The 19264-nt window shown below is 42.6% G+C and overlaps 1 protein-coding gene across 1 annotated transcript in view; it reads left to right on the top strand.

Annotated features, from left to right (window-relative positions):
* RASEF (RAS and EF-hand domain containing) overlaps positions 1-19264 on the top strand; it is a gene marked incomplete at its 5' end in the record, with an annotated part of 71293 nt that overhangs the window by 17882 nt on the left and 34147 nt on the right. Inside the window, 4 exon segments of the mRNA XM_080820150.1 lie at positions 3846-3992; positions 7747-7837; positions 13941-14036; positions 17184-17261. Of these exon segments, the coding sequence (XP_080676276.1) occupies positions 3846-3992; positions 7747-7837; positions 13941-14036; positions 17184-17261 (412 nt within the window).

Below are 19264 nucleotides of genomic sequence, written 5' to 3'. Positions count from 1 at the left end.
TTGTAGTGTGGACAATCCTTGCAGCAATAATGCATAGCCTCCTCCAAAGCAATTTTTAAAAAATCCTGTTATGTTAAATTTTCTTTAGTGGAGACATGCCCTTGGGGCCCCTTAAGACCACTTCAGCCTTTAGTTTTGGCACAAAGGGCTAGTTCTTCCGTGGGAAGCTGGACTCTGGAGCCAGATGGGCTGAGTTGGAATCCTGACTCTGCTACCGGGATAGTATTTAGCTGTCTCTGCCTCAGTTTCCTCTTTGGTAAACAGGATGCTGGTGATAACTTCTTTGTAGGGTTGCCGTGAGGATTTAGTGACTAGTGATGTAACTTCTGGATCACTGCCTGGACTACATATGTAAGGTGCCTAATAAGTGTCTGCCTCAGTATAGGATGCTTCCGAGTAGTCTTTTGTTCCCTGAGAGAGAGCAGGTGGTGGTGCTAAGGATTTACCCTGGTCATAGAAGCTTTTACATAGTTAAGAAACTATCAAAGAAAAAGATGAGGAAGTAATTTAATCTGGAAGAGGATAATTAAAAAAAAAACAAACAAAAAACAAAATAGGAAACTATTATGCCAAACTTTTAAGTTCAAACTGACTGTAACAAAGAAGTTCCAAGTCTGAGTGGCTTTACAAAATACAAACATTTCTTTCTTGTATGTCATTCAGATTGAGGCGGTCATACAGCCCTGCTGAGCAGTTAAGCTCAGTGTGGTGATTCAGGAAGCCAAGCACGTTTTCTCGCATGGCTTCACCATATTGGAATTCTTCACTTCAGCTGTGGGGATGAGGAAGAGAGATGGAGGGAGGTAGAGAAGGAGCGGGAAGGGGGATGGAGGGAGAGATGCTGAGAGAGAGAGAGAAAGAGGGAGGATATGAATGAATAGAAGCTCAGAATCTAATGAAGGATTTTAGGGAACAAGTGTGGAAGTGGCCAACATACCATTTCTCTTCCTGTTCCATTTACCAGAACTAGTCACATGACCCTCGTCTACCTGCCTGGGGTTCTGGGAAGTGTGCCCTGTAATAGGAAGCAGGACAGATGAATATTCATGTAGTCTATAGCACAATGATTAACCATATCACATATTTCTGCTAAAATATCTGGCAGATATTTTTCATAATACCATTTCTGGAACTCTATAATGTCAAGAGCAGCAAAAGTTTTATAAATTATTGTGTTTCTTTCTTATTTTTGAAATTTGCAGAAAGTCCTGAAATCTGGTGACCTGTACTTGTGAACATTTTGTTGTGCTCTTAGTCGAGAAGCAAGGACTCTAGGTGACAGTATCTTAATAGCCATCTCTGACAGGCAGGTTCCCATTAAGGAGAAAGTTTTTATGTTTTGTATCTTGCTGGTGATCAGTAACTGACAAAAGGCAAGAAGTTAATGATCTTGTTATGCATTGAAATTGCATGGGACAGTCCAAGAGTATTTTTGTTTTGTTTACTGCTCCAGTAAATACAGCTCACTATTGCAACTAGTGTTTGTATTCAGCTCTGATGGGAGGGATGATGGCCGCTTCCTGCATCTTGTATCAAATAAAGGGACTTAATCCAGCAGCTTTATTAATAATATTTCACTTGAGCAGTTCTTTTCAATCATAATTGGCCTCTGCACAGACGGAGAAGTTTATTTATAAGCATAAACCTGGGGGAGTTTTTTTTTTTTTTTTTTTTTTAAAGATTTTATTTATTTATTTGACAGAGATCACAAGTAGGCAGAGAGGCAGGCAGAGAGAGAGGAGGAAGCAGGCTCCCCGCTGAGCAGAGAGCCCGATGCGGGGCTCGATCCCAGGACCCTGGGATCATGGCCTGAGCCGAAGGCAGAGGCTTAACCCACTGAGCCACCCAGGCGCCCCAACCTGGGGGAGTTTATACCTCACGGACACACCTTGAGGCCATGCTTAACTAAGCCTCTAGGTTAATATATACCTCACATTTTTCAGGGTTTTGTAGTTCTGTGAATTAATTTTGGATCCCATTTCTTCTGCTACGGCTCAGATGCGTTAACACAATTGGGAAGCAAAATAACGTTCTGGCGAATCATGTGGTCTTCAGCTTCAGACGGGGGGTGGAATCCCAGCTCTGCCACTAAGTCATTCTGGGACCTTGGACCTTTTGTTGTTTGCTGTGGTTGCCTAGGAATTTCTAGTAACAAATACCAGACTGGTGGCTTAAACAGCTGAAATTTATTTTCATACAGTTCTGGAGGCTAGAAGTCTCAGATCAAGGTGCCTATGGAGTTTGTTCTTTTTTTTTTTTTTTTAAATTCAGATTTAACTGAGTGTTCTCTATTTTTTTTTTTTTTTAAGATTTTATTCATCCACTTGACAGGCAGAGATCACAAGTAGGCTGAGAGGCTGGCAGAGAGAGGAAGGGAAGCAGGCTCCCTGCTGAGCAGAGAGCCCGATGCTGGGCTCGATCCCAGGACCCTGGGATCATGACCTGAGCCGAAGGCAGAGGCTTTAACCCACTGAGCCACCCAGGTGCCCCTGTGGAGTTTGTTCTTGATGAGGCCTGTCTCCTTGGCTTTTTGATGGCCACCTTCCTGTGTCTTCACAGAGTCTTCTCTCTGTACCCTTAGGGTATCAGCCACTGAACCTGAATCAGGAGCACTGCTAGCCTCACTGACTCACTCCTTTGTCCTCCAGCAGCTGAGTTGCCCAGTTTTTCTTTTGAAACGACTCTGGAATATGTATCTTTTAATAAAAGTTAATAATGACAGCTAGGATGGTCACATATAAATACATGTGAATTTATATGAAGTAATTTTTAACTGACTATAAAATAACAGGTACATTCACTCTTATGATCATAAAGGCTGAAATGTGTCTTATCAGAGATTAGTGGAACATGTTATTCATCAGTTTAATGGTTACCTTTTTTCCCTGTACCTCTTATTACCTTTCTTTTTTCAAGTTCTATTTTTATTTCTACTCATTCATTCATTCATTCATTCAAGTGGGCTCCATGCCCAGTGTGGGGCTTGAACTTATGATCTTGAGATCAAGAGTCACATGCCATACCAGCTGAGCCAATCAGATGCCCCCTATTTACCTTTCTGTTAAAAAAAAATACCTGCAAGTGGCACCTGGATGCCTCAGTCGTTAAGCCTCTGCCTTCGGCTCCGGTGGTGATTCCAGGGTCCTGGGATCCGGCACTGCATCGGGCTCTCTGCTCAGCGGGAAGCCTGCTTCTCCCTTTCCCACCCCTCTGCCCCTTTCCCCCCTCTCGCTGTGTCTCTGTCTGTCACATAAATAAACAAAATCTTTAAAAAAAATACCTGCGGTAATAACAAAAATGCCCCTTCCTGTCAATCCCTCTCTATGCCTTTCTCTTCCCTCACCAGTCTACATTTTCTAGCACCAAATCATGACTGGGAAACCTAAATATATACAGTTTTTATTTATCAGTCATACCTCAATACATCTAGGAAATAATAAACTTGCTGTTCCATTTCAAAAATACAGAGAGGGCGCCTGGGTTTCTCAGTGGGTTAAAGCCTCTGCCTTTAGCTCAGGTCATGATCTCAGGGTCCTGGGATCAAGCCCTGCATTGGGCTCTTTGCTCAGTGGGGAGCCTGCTTCCCCCCCCCCCTCTCTGCCTGCCTCTCTGCCTACTTGTGATCTCTCTCTCTGTCTCTGTCAGATAAATAAATAAATTCTTAAAAAAAAAAATACGGAGGGTAGTGCCACAGCATCACTGCCTGCCTGCTCTTCTTTCCTTTCTGGTCCTTCTGTTATTGTTGCTTTTTTTGGTTCTTATGTGTCTCATTCCTGAAAGTATTCTGAAAATTTGCCTTTTTATTTTTTACTTTGTTTAATTTTAATTTTTTTTTTTTTTGGCAGAAAAGAGCAAGTTAGTACCTTGTATCTAAACATCAACCTTGTGGAGCGAAGACTAATTCAGTCATACGAGCGTGTTATAAGGAACTTTATCCGTGAGATCAAACTGCAGAGCACAGAAATGGAAAACCTGGCCATTGCAGTGAAGAGGTATTAAAGGCCTTCCTGTGTTTCTTCTTCTTTTTCTTCTTCTTTTTCTTCTCCTTCTTCTTCTTTTTTGTTAAAGATTTATTTACCTGTTTGACAGAGAGAGACAGCAAGAGAGGGAACACAAGAAGGAGTGGGAGAAGGAAAAGCAGGCTTTCCGCTGAGCAGGGAGCCTGACATGGGGCTCGACCCCAGGACCTTGGGATCATGACCTGAGCTGAAGGCAGATGCTTAAACGACTGAGCCACACAGGCACCCCTCTTCTTCTCTTTTTTTTTAATAGAGAGAGAGAGAGAATGTGAGTGGGGGTGTGGCAGAGGGGTAGAGGGAGAGAGAATCTTAAGCAGGCTCATATGTGGACGTGGAGTCCAACATAGGGCTTGAGTTGATGACCCTGAGATCATGAGCTGCACCAAAATGCAAAGTTAGATGCTTAACCATCTAAGCCACCCAGGTGCCCCAAAGCCCTTCCTTTCTGAGTGGTATGGGGAGGTCCTTTCACTGGCTCTGTGTCCAGGAGGCACGTGGACTGAACTGCACGATCCCATTATGATGTGGGTGGACGTCCCGAACCTCGGGCATCTGGAGCTTCCTAAGCTGGGCCAGCATGAAGGCTGAGTCGGGCAGGACGCTTTAAGGACAGCCAGCAGTCCATCAGTAGGTCACCGTGATCCTATCCTATAAACTTTTCAAGACCAATGATTCCATACAGAACAGTTCTGACAGGTTTGTTACTGTATATCCATCCTCTTGAAGCCTACCGGAAATGTCTCATCTGGAGAGGCAGACAGGACAGCCCTTGAAGCCTGGCCTGGTCTTGGGCTGGTGTGTGACTTTGGGCAGGAACCTGCATCTACAGAACAAGACTGTAAACGTTCACATTCTCAGGGTGTGGAAGGCCAGGAGATGATGTCCCGGGTGGAGCCCCCCGCCCCAGGCTGACCACGTGGTGGGTGCTCAGTGGTGGAATTCTTCCTGTCTTTGGCCCTCCTCACCCAGCCTGAACTGGAAGACAGAAAGCTGTAAGCCCGTACCGTCCTATGGCTTGTGTAAGCCGTAGCTGGTTTACATAGGATATCTTACTGGTCTGACCAGCAGCCCAGGGCAGAGGAAGGGGTTACACGTGTTACAGTCCAAACGTCAGCCTCTCTGTTCCCTAGAAGGACTGCAGTCCTCTGGCTTTAGTGGGAAAGAGAGCATTTTGTTTGTTGTAATTCCCGGCTGTTCTGCCCCGTAGTGGCTTCTCGTGGTGGCCATTTCACCAGTGTCTCTGAGTGTGAGGCACGTCCTGCTGGCCTCTGCCCAGAACTTGTAAAGGCCCCTTTGATAGGATATACCCCACCTACAAGGGGGCAGGAGAGGGTATGCCTCGGTCTCTCTATTCTTTCCTTCCACATGATGATCAAGCTATCTAGTTAACCTTTTGGAGTTTAAGTGAAGGAAATTAAAATATAGGAGTGTTTTCAAACATTGATGCTACATAGGACTTTTTATAGTTCTGGAGTCATGCGAAAGTAGAGGTATCATGAACATTTCAGTTCCTGACTCTGAAATTTTCTCTCAAATTTGTCTTCTAGGGGTTTTCAGTAGGAGAGTAGGGCGGTCCTATGAACTCCAAATTCTGTAAACTAGGGGTGATTCACAGACCCACTTATTGAGTTTTCAGAGTGTCCAGGAATATCTGTTAAAACAGACAAACTTCCATGCACATGCATGTGCGCAGACACACACGAATTTATATGTGACCTTTAAGGATAGTACCATATAAACCCACAAGGGAAAAAAGAATGTCATTCTTCATGTTCTCATCACCAGCCAGGCTGCTGTCCCTCTGCGGAGGGAATGTCTTACCTGTGCTGAGCTGTGTTCCTGCTTGTCTCCTCGCTGCTGCTCAGCTGTTGGGGTGGGAGCTTAGTCAGACTCTGTCCCAACTACCAGAGACCTCACTAAAGTGCTTCAATGATGACTGTGAAGTCCTCCTGTGTTCTTAGCTGAGGACCATCACCCTCACCTGGGGTTGTGGATGGGGGCAGATCTCTATCTTTTCACTCTGCACTTGGACCTGAAGGATGGGCAGTGTCCAGATGGGAGCCCTGGACTAGGATAGAGTGGACAGTCTTCATCATGCCAGACATTTCACTATGAGCTAGGAATTGCTGGGGCAAACACGGTGTCCTTATAGACTTAGACCTAACTTATAAAAAAAAAAAAAGTTGCTCAGAAGTGAGGAAGGTGGAAAGAACACATTCAGGAGCAATCCTGGATATCGAGAAGCAGCGGTTGGAAAAATGGTAATGGGGGAGGAGGGATGTGGGACTTGGCTGTTTTATAGTCCCAGAGTTGAGCAGACCAAACAAACTTTCTGTGGAGATAAGTAGTTCTTAGATGTCTTATAGCAGGTATTTATAAACGAACCAGAAATAGCTAACTTTCCAAATGAGGTTAACATCTCTTCAGGCAGGCTGTCAGGTAAGAATGAAGTAAACACAAGGGGAAAATAGCAGTAAGTCACTCAGAATTTTATTTTGGGGCCTTCTCCCCACCCCTCAGGACTCACTTGACACTTTATATAGAAATTAAAGTAATGTATGCACAGACCGTGTTAACAAGGGAGCCAGCAAGTGGAAAGCAGGAAAAATGGTATCCCAGAGCCATCAAACTGGGAGACAGGAGATCTTCTGTTACGTTCTTTTTTTTTTTTTTTTAAGATTTTATTTATTTATTTGACAGACAGAGATCACAAGTAGGCAGAGAGGCAGGCAGAGAGAGAGGAAAGGAAGCAGGCTCCCTGCTGAGCAGAGAACCCAATGTGGGGCTCCATCCCAGGACCCTGGGATCATGACCTGAGCCGAAGGCAGAGGCTTTAACCCACTGAGCCACCCAGGCGCCCCATGTTAGGTTCTGTTGTCTGCTTTTTATCAATGTCATGTCATTGACCCTCTAAGTCCCCTGGTGGCTCTTGTCATCTAGTTGAATAGGCAAGACTTATGAATGAGAAACTTAGATAATCGGACATACATCAGAAAGAGAGAATAAAAAATCCATTTTTTTAGGGTTTAATCTGCAGCCTCGACCATTGTAGAGTGACAGATGTCTCCATACTAGCCAGTTCCTTAGGAAAACTATGCCACAACTCTCCTCAATGACATGTTCCCATTTCTAACTTTTTGGCAAATCAGTGTGCTCTGCATCTGTAGAGAGGAGATTTAGGGACAACATTAGTAAAGGAAATAGAATTTTTCTACAATGTAAAGACTAGTTTTATTCTAGAACTTTAGGAAGCGGATTAGAAATAATTGTTGAGATTCCTTTTTTTTCCCTTCTAACCGTAGCATATAACATTGTGTGTTTTATACAATAACATTTCAGAATTCTGTCTAAAGATGTGTTTTCTATGCGTTTTTTTTTGTTTTGTTTTGTTTTTTGGTCTAGGATTGTCACTCAATCATGGGAGCAAAAAGGATTTTCAGAATTTATTAAGAGCTTCCCAGTGATTTGATATCTTTAGCTGTTCTTTGTCACAATCTAGGTTAACACTATTTTGTCTAATTTATACCATTTACTAAATATCTAGTTTTAATGTTATTTTACACCCAAGTGGTCAGAGTACTAATCCTGTTTTATGATGTGGAAGAACAGGGAATACTATTTAAAATAGTGTGTTTCTCCACATCTGTAACATAGGGGTTGAGATAGACGAGGTTGAAGCTGTCTCTGCATGTTGCAGTGAAAAAGTGTGCACCCTCTTGAAATTCAGAGCCCAGGACAAGGCAGCCATGCAGCTGAGTGAGTTGGAAGAGGAAATGGATCGGAGGATTCAGGCAGCAGAACACAAGACGCGTAAAGATGTGAGTTTGTGGGATTGGCCCTTTCTTTCCATGATTCCTGATGGATCGCCTTTTACAGACCGGGCACCGGGCAGGGTGTTCCATGGGGCTATTTTTGGTAGCAGTTTTGGGGGGAGAGCAAGGGGAGATAGAGATAATAAATGATCAAATAAAGTAGATAATTTCAGTAGCTGTGAGTAAAGCGCAAGTGTGGTCAACAATGATGGGGAGAAGAGGTCAGCGGGTCGGGGCCTCTCTGTCGAGGTGCTGTGAGAGTGGAGGCCCGAGGAAGAAGGCAGAGCCCCCCTGGGGTAGAGAAGGGTGACTCAGTTTTTATGCCACAGTCTCCCTGACCATGCCCACTGCCAACTTTAAATCTAGATTGCAGGGAAATTAAAATTCTGTCTGTGAACTTCAGTGTTTTATAATAAAAAGTACTTTTATTCATCACTGAGTGAACTCTACAGTCGAAACTTGCTTACCTTCACTGATTTCCATAGAAGCAATGTTTGTCTTTTTTCCTTATAAACTACAGCTGGGTATGAATGTTTACTGGAAACGGAAAATAGACTTACCTGTAAGGCTAATGTTGGGTTGGACATTCTCTGTTCATTTGCCCTGTTAACTCCAAGAGGCAGCAGGATGCAGTGAGAAGGGCCTGAGTATTAGCATCTGATTGGCCTTAATGTGCTTCCTGGCTCTGCCTTTGCCCAGGCAGGTGGCCCTGGGAAAATAACTGGACCTCTGACCTTGGTGGTGCCATTTTTAGAATGGGGTAATGCACCAGCCTGCTTCACGGAGACCCAGCCTGATGATGTACGTGAGTGCCTAGCACCGGGCCTGAGGCGTGCTGGCTGCATCCTGGCTGTGGCCGGCCTGCTCTTTTCCGTGGCTCTTCATACTTTGTGTCCTTCCAGATTCTTTGCCTTGGCCTGCTGTACCCCATATATGACTTTGGGTCTCTTCGTTGTCTTATCTCTTACTGGCGAGTTGAGTAACTGTTGGGATGTCATGTTCTGCAGAGTCAGTGGCTCACAGTCCATGGGCCCGCTTTAGTGCAGTGGAGATCCCATTCTTCTGTTGGCACTCCAGTTGTTGTAGTCTAGAAACAGGAAAATCATATATATTTTTTCTGCCTTTTTTCCCTCTCCGTGCATTTAATCTGTGTGCTCATTCCTTCATCGAACACTTAAAAGCGCATGTGCTCTCCTGCCATCAGTCTCACTGCTTCTTAACCAGCAGACTTGTAGTTGGTGGTGGAGCCCTTACCAGGACCCCCACACCCTGTAACTTCATATTTGGCTCAGCTCGGCTCCCTGTGGTTCTTCACCGCACAGCTCTGGTCCGGCGTGATCATCGCTCTTCCTTCTCTCCATCTGTTTTCTGTGCCCCTCCTTTCCATTTTCCCGAACTCAACCAAGCTTAGAGAAATTCTCCCCGTCTCCTTGATGCTCCCTTGCAGTCTTCTGGCCATATTCACCTCTTCCTGACCTTGACTCCTTTTTCCCCAACAGTGTTGTTCCATTGCTCCAGGTCAGTATTTTAGACTGTAATGGCTTTCTTGAAGTAGAATTGACAGACAAGGAGCTGCATATTTACAGTACAGAATATGATAACACTGGGTGTACCCATACTCCATGAAACCACCACCACAGTCAAGATAATGGTGTTATCCGTCCACCATCTAAATTTCCTCAGGCCCCTTTGTCATGCTTCCCTTCCTCCCTCCTCTGCCTTCCTTGCCAGGCAACCACTGGGTATCTTCTTCTGTGAAATATCTGTTAAAATCTTCTGTTCACTTTGAAAATTAGGTGGTTTTCTTATTATGCAGGATTTTATTTTTTTTAAATATAGTTTTCTTTTGGACTAATTTATTTATTAGAGAGAGAGAGCACGAGCAAGAGGGGCAGAGGGAGAGAGAATCTCAAGCCGACTCTGCACAGAGCCCGACCCCAGGACCTCGAGATCTGATCTGACCCGAAACCAAGAGTCAGACACTTAACTGACTGCACCACCCAAGCACCCCTGTTATGGAGTTTTGAGAGCTCTTTATATATTCTGATTTTAAAATTCTCTCCCACATGGTGACTTGTCTTTTCATTCTCCTGACAGTGTATTTTGAAGAGTAGAAATTTTTCATTTTGATGAAGTCCGATTTGTCAATTTTTCTTTAATGGATCATGCTTTTGGCGTCTAAGAAATCTTGACCTAACACAAGGTCACAAAAATTATTCTGCTCTTTTCTTCTGTAGGTTTTGTTTGTTTTAGATTTTATATTTAGGATCAATTTTTCAAGATATGGGTCAAAGTTCCTATTTTTTTGCAGGTGGATATCCAGCTGTTCCAGCACCATTTGTTGGAGATTATTTGTTCTCCATTGAATTGCCTTTGCACTTTGTCCCACGTAGGTTTACTGTATTTGTGTGGCTTTATTTCTGGGCTCTCTGGTGTGTTCCACTGATTGCTTCATGCCAGTATTACATTGTTTTGGTGACTGTTGCTTTATAATAAGTCTTGAGATCAAGAAATATTAGTTCTTCAACTTTGTTCTTTTTCAAAGTTGTCTTGGCTGTTTTATATCCCTTAATTTCTATAGCATCAGCTTGTCAGTTTCTTAAAAACAAAAAAACAAAACCCAGACCTTCTGGGGGTTGATTTGATTTTATTGCATTTATAGATCAATATGGGGAGAATTGGCATCTTAACAATAATGAGTAATTTGATTCATAAACTGGATGTATTCTCCATCTATTTAGGACTTCTTTAAATTTTCTTAGCAGTGTTTTGTACTATAGAGCATACGGATCTTATAAGTCTTTCCTCAGATTCATTCCTAAGTATTTGATATTTTAATGCTACTCTAAACAATGTTGTTAAAAATTTCAATTTCTGTTATCCAAAGTGGCTGCACCAGTTTGCATTCCCACCAACAGTGTAAGAGGGTTCCCCTTTCTCCACATCCTCTCCAACACATGTTGTTTCCTGTCTTGCTAATTTTGGCCATTCTAACTGGTGTAAGGTGGTATCTCAATGTGGTTTTGATTTGAATCTCCCTGATGGCTAGTGATGATGAACATTTTTTCATGTGTCTGGTAGCCATTTGTATGTCTTCATTGGAGAAGTGTCTGTTCATATCTTCTGCGTATTTTTTAATATGATTGTCTGTTTTGTGTGTGTTGAGTTTGAGGAGTTCATTATAGATCCTGGATATCAACCTTTTGTCTGTACTGTCATTTGCAAATATTTTCTCCCATTCCGTGGGTTGCCTCTTTGTTTTGTTGACTGTTTCTTTTGCTGTGCAGAAGCTTTTGATCTTGATGAAGTCCCAAAAGTTCATTTTCGCTTTTGTTTCCTTCACCTTTGGAGACATATCTTGAAAGAAATTGCTGTGGCTGATATCAAAGAGGTTACTGCCTATGTTCTCCTCGAGGATTCTGATGGATTCCTGTCTCACATTGAGGTCTTTTATCCATTTCAATGTTTATAGCAGCAATGGCCACAGTCGCCAAACTGTGGAAAGAACCAAGATGCCCTTCAACGGATGAATGGATAAGGAAGATGTGGTCCATATACACTACGGAGTATTATGCCTCCATCAGAAAGGACGAATACCCAACTTTTGTAGCAACATGGACAGGACTGGAAGAGATGATGCTGAGTGAAATAAGTCAAGCAGAGAGAGTCAAGTATCATATGGTTTCACTTATTTGTGGAGCATAACAAATAATATAGAGGACAAGGGTAGATGGAGAGGAGAAGAGAGTTGAGAGAAATTGGAAGGGGAGGTGAACCATGAGAGACTATGGACTCTGAAAAATAACTTGAGGGTTTTGAAGGGGCAGGGGGTGGGAGGTTGGGGGAACCAGGTGGTGGGTATTAGGGAGGGCACAGATTGCATGGAGCACAGGGTGTGGTGCAAAAACAATGAATACTGTTACGCTGAAAATAAATAAAAAAATTTTTTAAAAAATTTCAATTTCTGGTTTCCCATTGTGAATATATAGAAATACACCTGATTTTTACATACACATCTTATACCCTATCATATTTGTTTACATTGCTCACACTCAGTAGCTTTTTGGGTAGATTCCATCAGATTTTTTAGGTAAATGGTATGTAATCTATGAATAAAGACAGCTTTATGTCTCTCTTTCTGACGTGAATGATCACTTCATTTTTCTCTCTTTATTGCACTGGTTAGAACAAGGAAAGTGAGAGCAGACATCCTTATCTACAATCTCTCTCTTAACAAGAAATACGATGTTGGTGGCATGTTGTTCATAGATGCCCTTTATTGAATTTTGAGCATGTTCCTGGTTGGCTAAGAGTTGTTGTTCTAATTAGGAATGGAATGTTGGATTTCATCAAATGCTTTTTCTGTAGCTATTGAAATGATCATGGCTTTTCTCTTTTTTCGACCATCAATGTGGTAATTATATTGATTTTCAAGTATTAAAACACACTTGCAGTCTGGGGATAAACCCCACTTAGTTATGATGTATTTTCATTTTTATATCTTGGTTAATTCATTTTGCTAAATTTTGTTTATTATTTTTGCATCCATATTCATAAAAGATATTGGCTTGTGGGTTTCTCTTAATGTGTTTGATTTTTGTTTCAGGCCAGTGCTGGTCTCACAGAATGAGTTGGGAAGGCTTCCCTCCCTTTCAGTTTCCTGGAAGTTTGTGATGAGTTGGTCTGAAGCACCACCATTTCTACCTAAGTTACTGTAACGAACCCCCGTCCGATCTCTGGGCGTCTGCCCGTGACAGGTTGGGAATGGAAAGAGCTACATAGTGGTGATTTCCTTTATTAAGCTCTGAACCAAATATTTTTACACCATAAACGTTATGTTTAGTGTCACGGCGCTGGTTTTAGTGAGAAGACTTGCCAAGATGCCAGGAAGGCTGTCTGAGGTAGATGCTCATTGGAAGGCTTCATGTCTTCATCTGCCTGTGAGGGGGCAACACTTGCTTCCTCACCTGTAAAGCTGAATAAACTCAAGAGACTCGCTTAAAACAAGGTTACCATGAGTGAAGATGTTCTTCTCCAGACATTTCCTCCTAAGCATAGAAGATTTAATTTACATGGATTATTTAATTTATATGGATTATTTAATTTACTTGGATAATTTAATATAATCCTCACATTAATCCAGTAAGGAAATGGAGGCTTCAAGTAAGTCGTCTCAGCTAGACAGCCAGTAAGAGGGATGTAAGACCGTGTAACTCCGGCAGGTGTTGAGACATGGGGTCATGTCTCCCCTGCAGAGAGGCCTTACCTTACCTCCCGACTCACTTCCTGTCACATCTCACTGCTAGCTTCTTCTTGTATTGCTTCCTGAGATCATCTTTGCTTCCTTTCCTCTCCCACCAGGATGCGTGTTGGTCTTTGTTGCTCCTGCGCTGTCCCTCTGTGCTCAGGAGTGTTGGCATATAGGAGGCTATCAGTGCATATCTGAACACTCAGTTTCACTGGCTATTAACATAAAAATGTATTTGAGTTCTAAGCATAGGGCATAAAGTTCCATGCTTTGTGAAGAGGAAAGGGAAATTTGAAGATGTCTGGGCTCCTGGGAGCTGCAGGCCTTGACCTCCTGGTGTGCCCCTTGGCATTCTCTGATCCAGGCAGGGTACATCTGAGAAGAGCCAGCCCGTGCAGAAGCACTTAGCGTAGAAATTTGCAGGTGATGTGATTTGAATTCAGGTAAGGTGTAAGCTCTTGGAAGAAGGATACACCCACTGGACCTTCCTGGGCCCTGATGCCATGATAGGGTGCAGGCAAGCACTTGGGCTCTTGCTGTATATTTTAATTAACAACAGCAGTAATTAACTAAACTAGTTACTAGATGCTCCCTGGCCTCCTGTCACAACATGAGTGATAGTCTTAGGGGCGTCTCTCCAGGTGATGTGTGCATGTCAGCTTTCACTTGCACAGGTTTCAATTCCATAAGAGCTGTACCTTGAGAGTCAATTGGTTTACTTCTGCCATCCCTTCTTGCCCTCCCTGTGTGGGAGACTTGGGATCAGCCTTAGTTTGACACAATACATTTCGCGCTCAACGGGGCCTTGAAAAACCTATTTAAATCAGTAAAATCTTTTTTTTTCTTTTTTTTTTTTTAAAGGAAAAACATAAGGCTGAGGAAGCCCTCAGTGACCTCAGACGTCAGTATGAAACAGAAGTAGGGGATCTGCAGGTGACAATAAAGAAACTTAAAAAGGTAGGTTTGTGGCAGAGAGGCTTCTAGGAATAGCCTCAGTATATCAGGGTGTTTAAGTTTTTAGCCACTGAAAACATTGGGAATCATATTAAAGCAGCAGTTGGAATCAGATTTCAGAGTCAAACTGGACTTCCTGAAAGATGGTTTTTTAAAGGTCCCTGATTTTCTGTTTCAAGGGCAGCCTTTCTTCTGCACAGGTCTAATAAGTATTTCTGACCCCTTGGACAGTTGTCCATCAAACCCCAGTTTTCCTTCCTCGGGTACCCTCAGTGCCCACATGTTCAGTGGACTCTGCTCAGGACAGGAGGGATCCTGTCTTTACTGGTCACATATTCTCATATCCTTGCCTCCAGCTAACAGCAATGGTCAGTATTCGGTGAATATTTATTAAATAAAGTAAATATTCTTGTTCTGTGCAGAAAGTTCCACATGTAGGGCACCCCTGATTAGTAGGAGGTAGGAGAGAACTTGCTGAAATGTGAGCAAAGGTATGATTGGGTTTGGCCTTTGCTGTGTTTGCTCTCTAATGAGTAAGGTATTCTTCACCCTGTGATGTGCTGGTAGCTACTTAACAACGGGCTCTGGAGAGGGGAGGGAGTCAGGCACAAATCTGTAATATTTGCTGATTTCCATGGTGTTAACGCTCCCATCATTACAATTTTAAGCTGCCAAGTTGACATCACTGAGAGCAGAGTTTGGGAAGAGGTACATCCCATTGGCTCTCCGCTGCCGGCCCAGGCTCTCTGCAGCTTGGTACTGGATCCACCACTTGGGTGTGGGTTGTCTCTGTAGCAAGCAGAAATACCTTGGTTAAAGTGAAAACGGGTACTTTAAAAAGAATCATTCCTGAAAGTGGCACTGTGGACTTGGGCACATCACTTTGGTTCTCTGGTTGTTCATGTGCTAACATTTAATGCTCTTTCCAGTGTTTATAGTCAATGAGATTAAGTGACGATTAGCTGTATTTTATAGTCTATTGCAGTTCAAACCTCTGAGATTATTAAAAGTTCTCCCCAATAGCCTTCTTGGGAAATTATGATCAATGTCAGCCTTTTCTCTAGTTGACAGAGGCCATTAGACCAGAGATGAGATGCTTGAATTGCACAATTTGAACAGACCAATCCCTTGCTGATGCCAGAGTCACAGATCTCCTCATCCTGGTCCTTAGTTATTTTCCTGTCTTCTGACATCTTTAGGCTAAAAGCAAGTTATGCAGAAAAGACACACAATTTCTTGCCACGATGAGGCATATGATGAGGACCACATAGGCCCTGGACAGTAAGAGTCAGAAGTGATGGGACCAGAGTCCTCATCGTGGCTCTGCCACTTTCTGCCAGTTGCACCTGGGACAATTGACTTTGTTATTTTATCATTTCGTTTCTCATTTGTAAAATGGGATTAATAATTGACTGTCCCGGGCGCCTGGGTGGCTCAGTGGGTTAAAGCCTCTGCCTTTGGCTCAGGTCATGATCCCAGGGTCCTGGGATCGAGCCCCACATCGGTCTCTCTGCTCAGCAGGGAGCCTGCTTCCCCCGCCTCTTTCTGCCTGCCTCTCTGCTTACTTCTGATCTCTGTCTGTCAAATAAATAAATAAATAAAATCTTTAAAAAAAATAATTGACTGTCCCGTCTCAGCATAATAGCTGAGATGTTACTGACTTTATAGTTTAATAAGCTCTTTTTCACCATTTTTAAATTTAATTCTCAAGCTTTCTCTGAGGAGAGGTGAATATGCTGCTTTCGCTGCTGAGGACACGGAGTCCTCGAGTCACAGTGCTAATAAGCCGTGGAGTGGTTCGCTACACTGTTTGTGCTTTCTCACTTGTACCAGACTTCCCGCCTGCTGGGGAGGCTTTTTTATAAGAGAGCGGATGGGGATTTACATTAGGGAATGTTAAAGGCTTAAACTATGGAAAAGATTCCAAATTGATTATGATTGCCATTACCCTAGGCCATGGATTCTGAGGAAACTAGTTTTTTTTTTTTTTTTTTTAGGATTTTTATTTACTTATTTGACAGAGATCACAAGTAGACAGAGAGGCAGGCAGAGAGAGAGGAAGGGAAGCAGGCTCCCCGCTGAGCAGAGAGCCCGATGCGGGGCTCGATCCCAGGACCCTGGGATCATGACCTGAGCTGAAGGCAGAGGCTTTAACCCACTGAGCCATCCAGGTGCCCTAGGAACCTAGTTTCCCCCCCCCATTTTTCTTCTCTGAAATTGGCATGCATCTGAAAAAATCAGGGGCTCTTCTCAGAGCTAGCCAGGGGGCAGAGTCGTGGTCTCGTGTGAAAACTTTTAATAGAAGCATCTGGTAAGTTGAAGAAAGTCCAGCATCCCATTACTTAGGCTTTGACTTAGTGTGATGAAATTTAGCTTCATTTTGGTCACTGCGTAACTACTCAGTAATGGAAACCCACGGATCCCCACCGTTTCCAGGGACTGTCGGCTCTTTGTAGGAGAGACGTTTTAGTTTTCCATGTTAGAGATGCTCCTGAGCTGGTTTAGTCTGGTGATACTGACAAGTCACCCAGAAAGCAAGCTGCGGTATACATCCATAGAGTCTGGGTGCATATGTCACTAGCTTCCTATCACACTTAAATGTTACTGATTTCAGTTATTCTAGTAAGCATTTACTGGAATCACTGTGAAAAAAAGAAGTGAATCTGACGCTAACATTGCTGTTAAAAATCTTGGACTCTGGTGGGAGAGGTAAGGCATTCGTAAATAATTATAATACAGGGTAGAAAGTGTTAAGTACAGATAAATTTCTAGGAGAATATAAAGGTCCAGACTCATATGCAACGTAACTGAAAAGGTGAAGTTAGGTCACTTAATAGTTGAATGGCTTCCCAAAAGGGCTGTTCAGTTGTTTCAAAGGAAATTCATTAAGCCAAAAAAAAAAAAAAAAAAAAAAAGAAAGAAAAAAAGAAAAAAAGAAAAAAAAAACCCTTTTTAAATGCTTAAATTATTGAAACCAAGTTTTCAAATCCTCATGGATTATATGTAGCTTAATGATTTACAAAGTTGTATCATGTCGAAAATTGAAGACTTTTAGAATTCCTATAGCTATATATTCAAGGATACTAATACACTTAACTGAATCAATCCAAAGTGAGTTTGTACATGAACAGCTTTTATTTGTTCTTTCAGCTAGAAGAACAATCAAAACACCTAAGTCAAAAAGAAGATGTGGCTGCCTTAAAAAAGCAAATTTATGATTTATCAATGGTAAGAATCACCTTTCATTCCCAGAAATACATTTCCTCTTCGATAACTAGACACGATTGTGCTGTTTATCGGTGTTCCGGGGATGGAGAGAAATTAATACTGCAGTGAGAGAAAGCCTTTGATGTACCTTTGACCAAACATGTTATTCAGGCTAGTATCCTCAATGATTCCCCACCTGCTTTTATTTATTTCTTACTCACAGCAATGGAGGCATGGCCCTTGCACTTCACATAGTTAACCCTGCATTCCTGCAACTTCAGCTCTGCTCTGCATCTCTGGCTTTGTGGGATGAGGGGATAATTGCCCTTTTCTTCCTCCAGCATTCCTCTTTCTGTCCCTTTCCCATCTTTGTGACCCTGCCTTTGGTCTTTCTGTTGCCAAATTGACAGCTTTTGTATCTGTTTTATCATCATCATTAAGTTGTCTTTATTTTGTTTTTAGGTGGACTCTTGAAAAGTTAAAAGCCACTAGTGAACATTTCCTTTGTTAGGACTCTATATACTCTCATTGCCGAGCCCAGAAGTGAGCCAGCTTGCTGCAAGTGCATTTCTTTCTCTCCATTCATTATCCCCATACCACTCAGAAGAGAAGGCTCCTAGCTTCATGGTCACGTTGGAATGTGCCACTGGTTCCAAATTTTGCCACATCTTAGTTAGCTCTGTATTTGGATCATGACTTTCTTGTAGAGTTGCTTATTTTTCTTGCATTTCCTGGTTGAGTTTTTGGTTTCTTGTAAAAAGAAACTCTGACATCTTCAGGATATCATCCACTGATGCCTTCCAACTTCTTATTTATTCTTCCTAATGCGTGGAATTTGTTTTTTCTCCTTGAAAATGTTAATTTTGGAGTCTCCAAAATTTCAGTTCTTATTGGACTGATTGTTTTTTAAACTCTCTACCCATACATCATTCTGGAATTTCTGAACATTTTAGGCAGCTGGTGTAGGATTCCAGTGCACCTAGGTAAATAGGTCTGTTTACCTCGGGACCTCCTCCCTGAGAGGGTGTCTTCCTAGGAGCTGTGTGTGTGAAGCTGGCTGTTGGAATGGGGGACCCCTGATGACCGGAATGAGTGGGATATGGATAAGAAGCCTTAGGACACTGTATAGGGGTCATTCAGTTCTTTTTCTTTTTAAAGATTTTATTTATTTGTTTGAAAGAGAGAGAGAGCAAGTGGGGGCAGAAGGAGAGGCAGGGAATCTGAAACAGACTCCACGCTGAGCACCGAACCTGAGGCGGGGCTCTATCTCATGACCCTGAAATCAGGACTTGAGCCCAAACCAAGAGTTGGATGCTTAACTGACTGTGCCACCCAGGCACCCACTTCAGTTCTTTTTAAAAAGACAAGCCCTGTGTTACTGCCTTGGGAATTGAATCTGACTATCTGCTCTTCTTTGCTAGTGTAAGAGAGGATGACCTGGGGGCTGCGGGCTGCATGCCTTAATACACAAGTTTAATCTCTGTTTTTAAGCTCCTTTTCCACCTGTTGGCGGGTGGGTCCTGCCCAGCTAATTGCCTCCTCCTTTGCTCTGTGGTACAACCTTTCTCACGCCTGTTCCAGACCTACTATGCTCCTGTTCTCTTCTCTTCTGTCAGCACATTTCCATCCAGTTTCTATCTTCCAGAAACGTATTTAATTCACTTGACTGTTGGGGGGCCCCTCTTGCATTCTTGTAACCTGTATTGGTTTATTTCATGTTATTTGGTATTTCATGGGAATGGGGTCTTCAAAGGGAATGAAGAGTGTTCAGTCCCATCATTTTGTACTGGAAGCCTCCAGTGTTTTTTTCTTCTTTTTTAAGAAAAACAGACTTTTTAAAAAAACCACACTATTTTTAAGTGCAAAAATCACAAATGTTAGGTGATGAGATATATTGTAAAAATTAGCCAGTCTGCCCGGTGATAAGTACTGTTAATTTCACAGCATATTTGTCAGTAGATTCATAGCTCTCATTGAGTAAAACAGATGTTTACGTGTTTGATCTGAGTTAATTTGCCAATAAC

This window comes from Martes martes (assembly GCF_963455335.1).
Source record: "Martes martes genome assembly, chromosome: 12".
In the NCBI taxonomy this organism is placed as follows: Eukaryota; Metazoa; Chordata; class Mammalia; order Carnivora; family Mustelidae; genus Martes; species Martes martes.
This window is presented reverse-complemented; position numbering and strand designations above follow the sequence as displayed.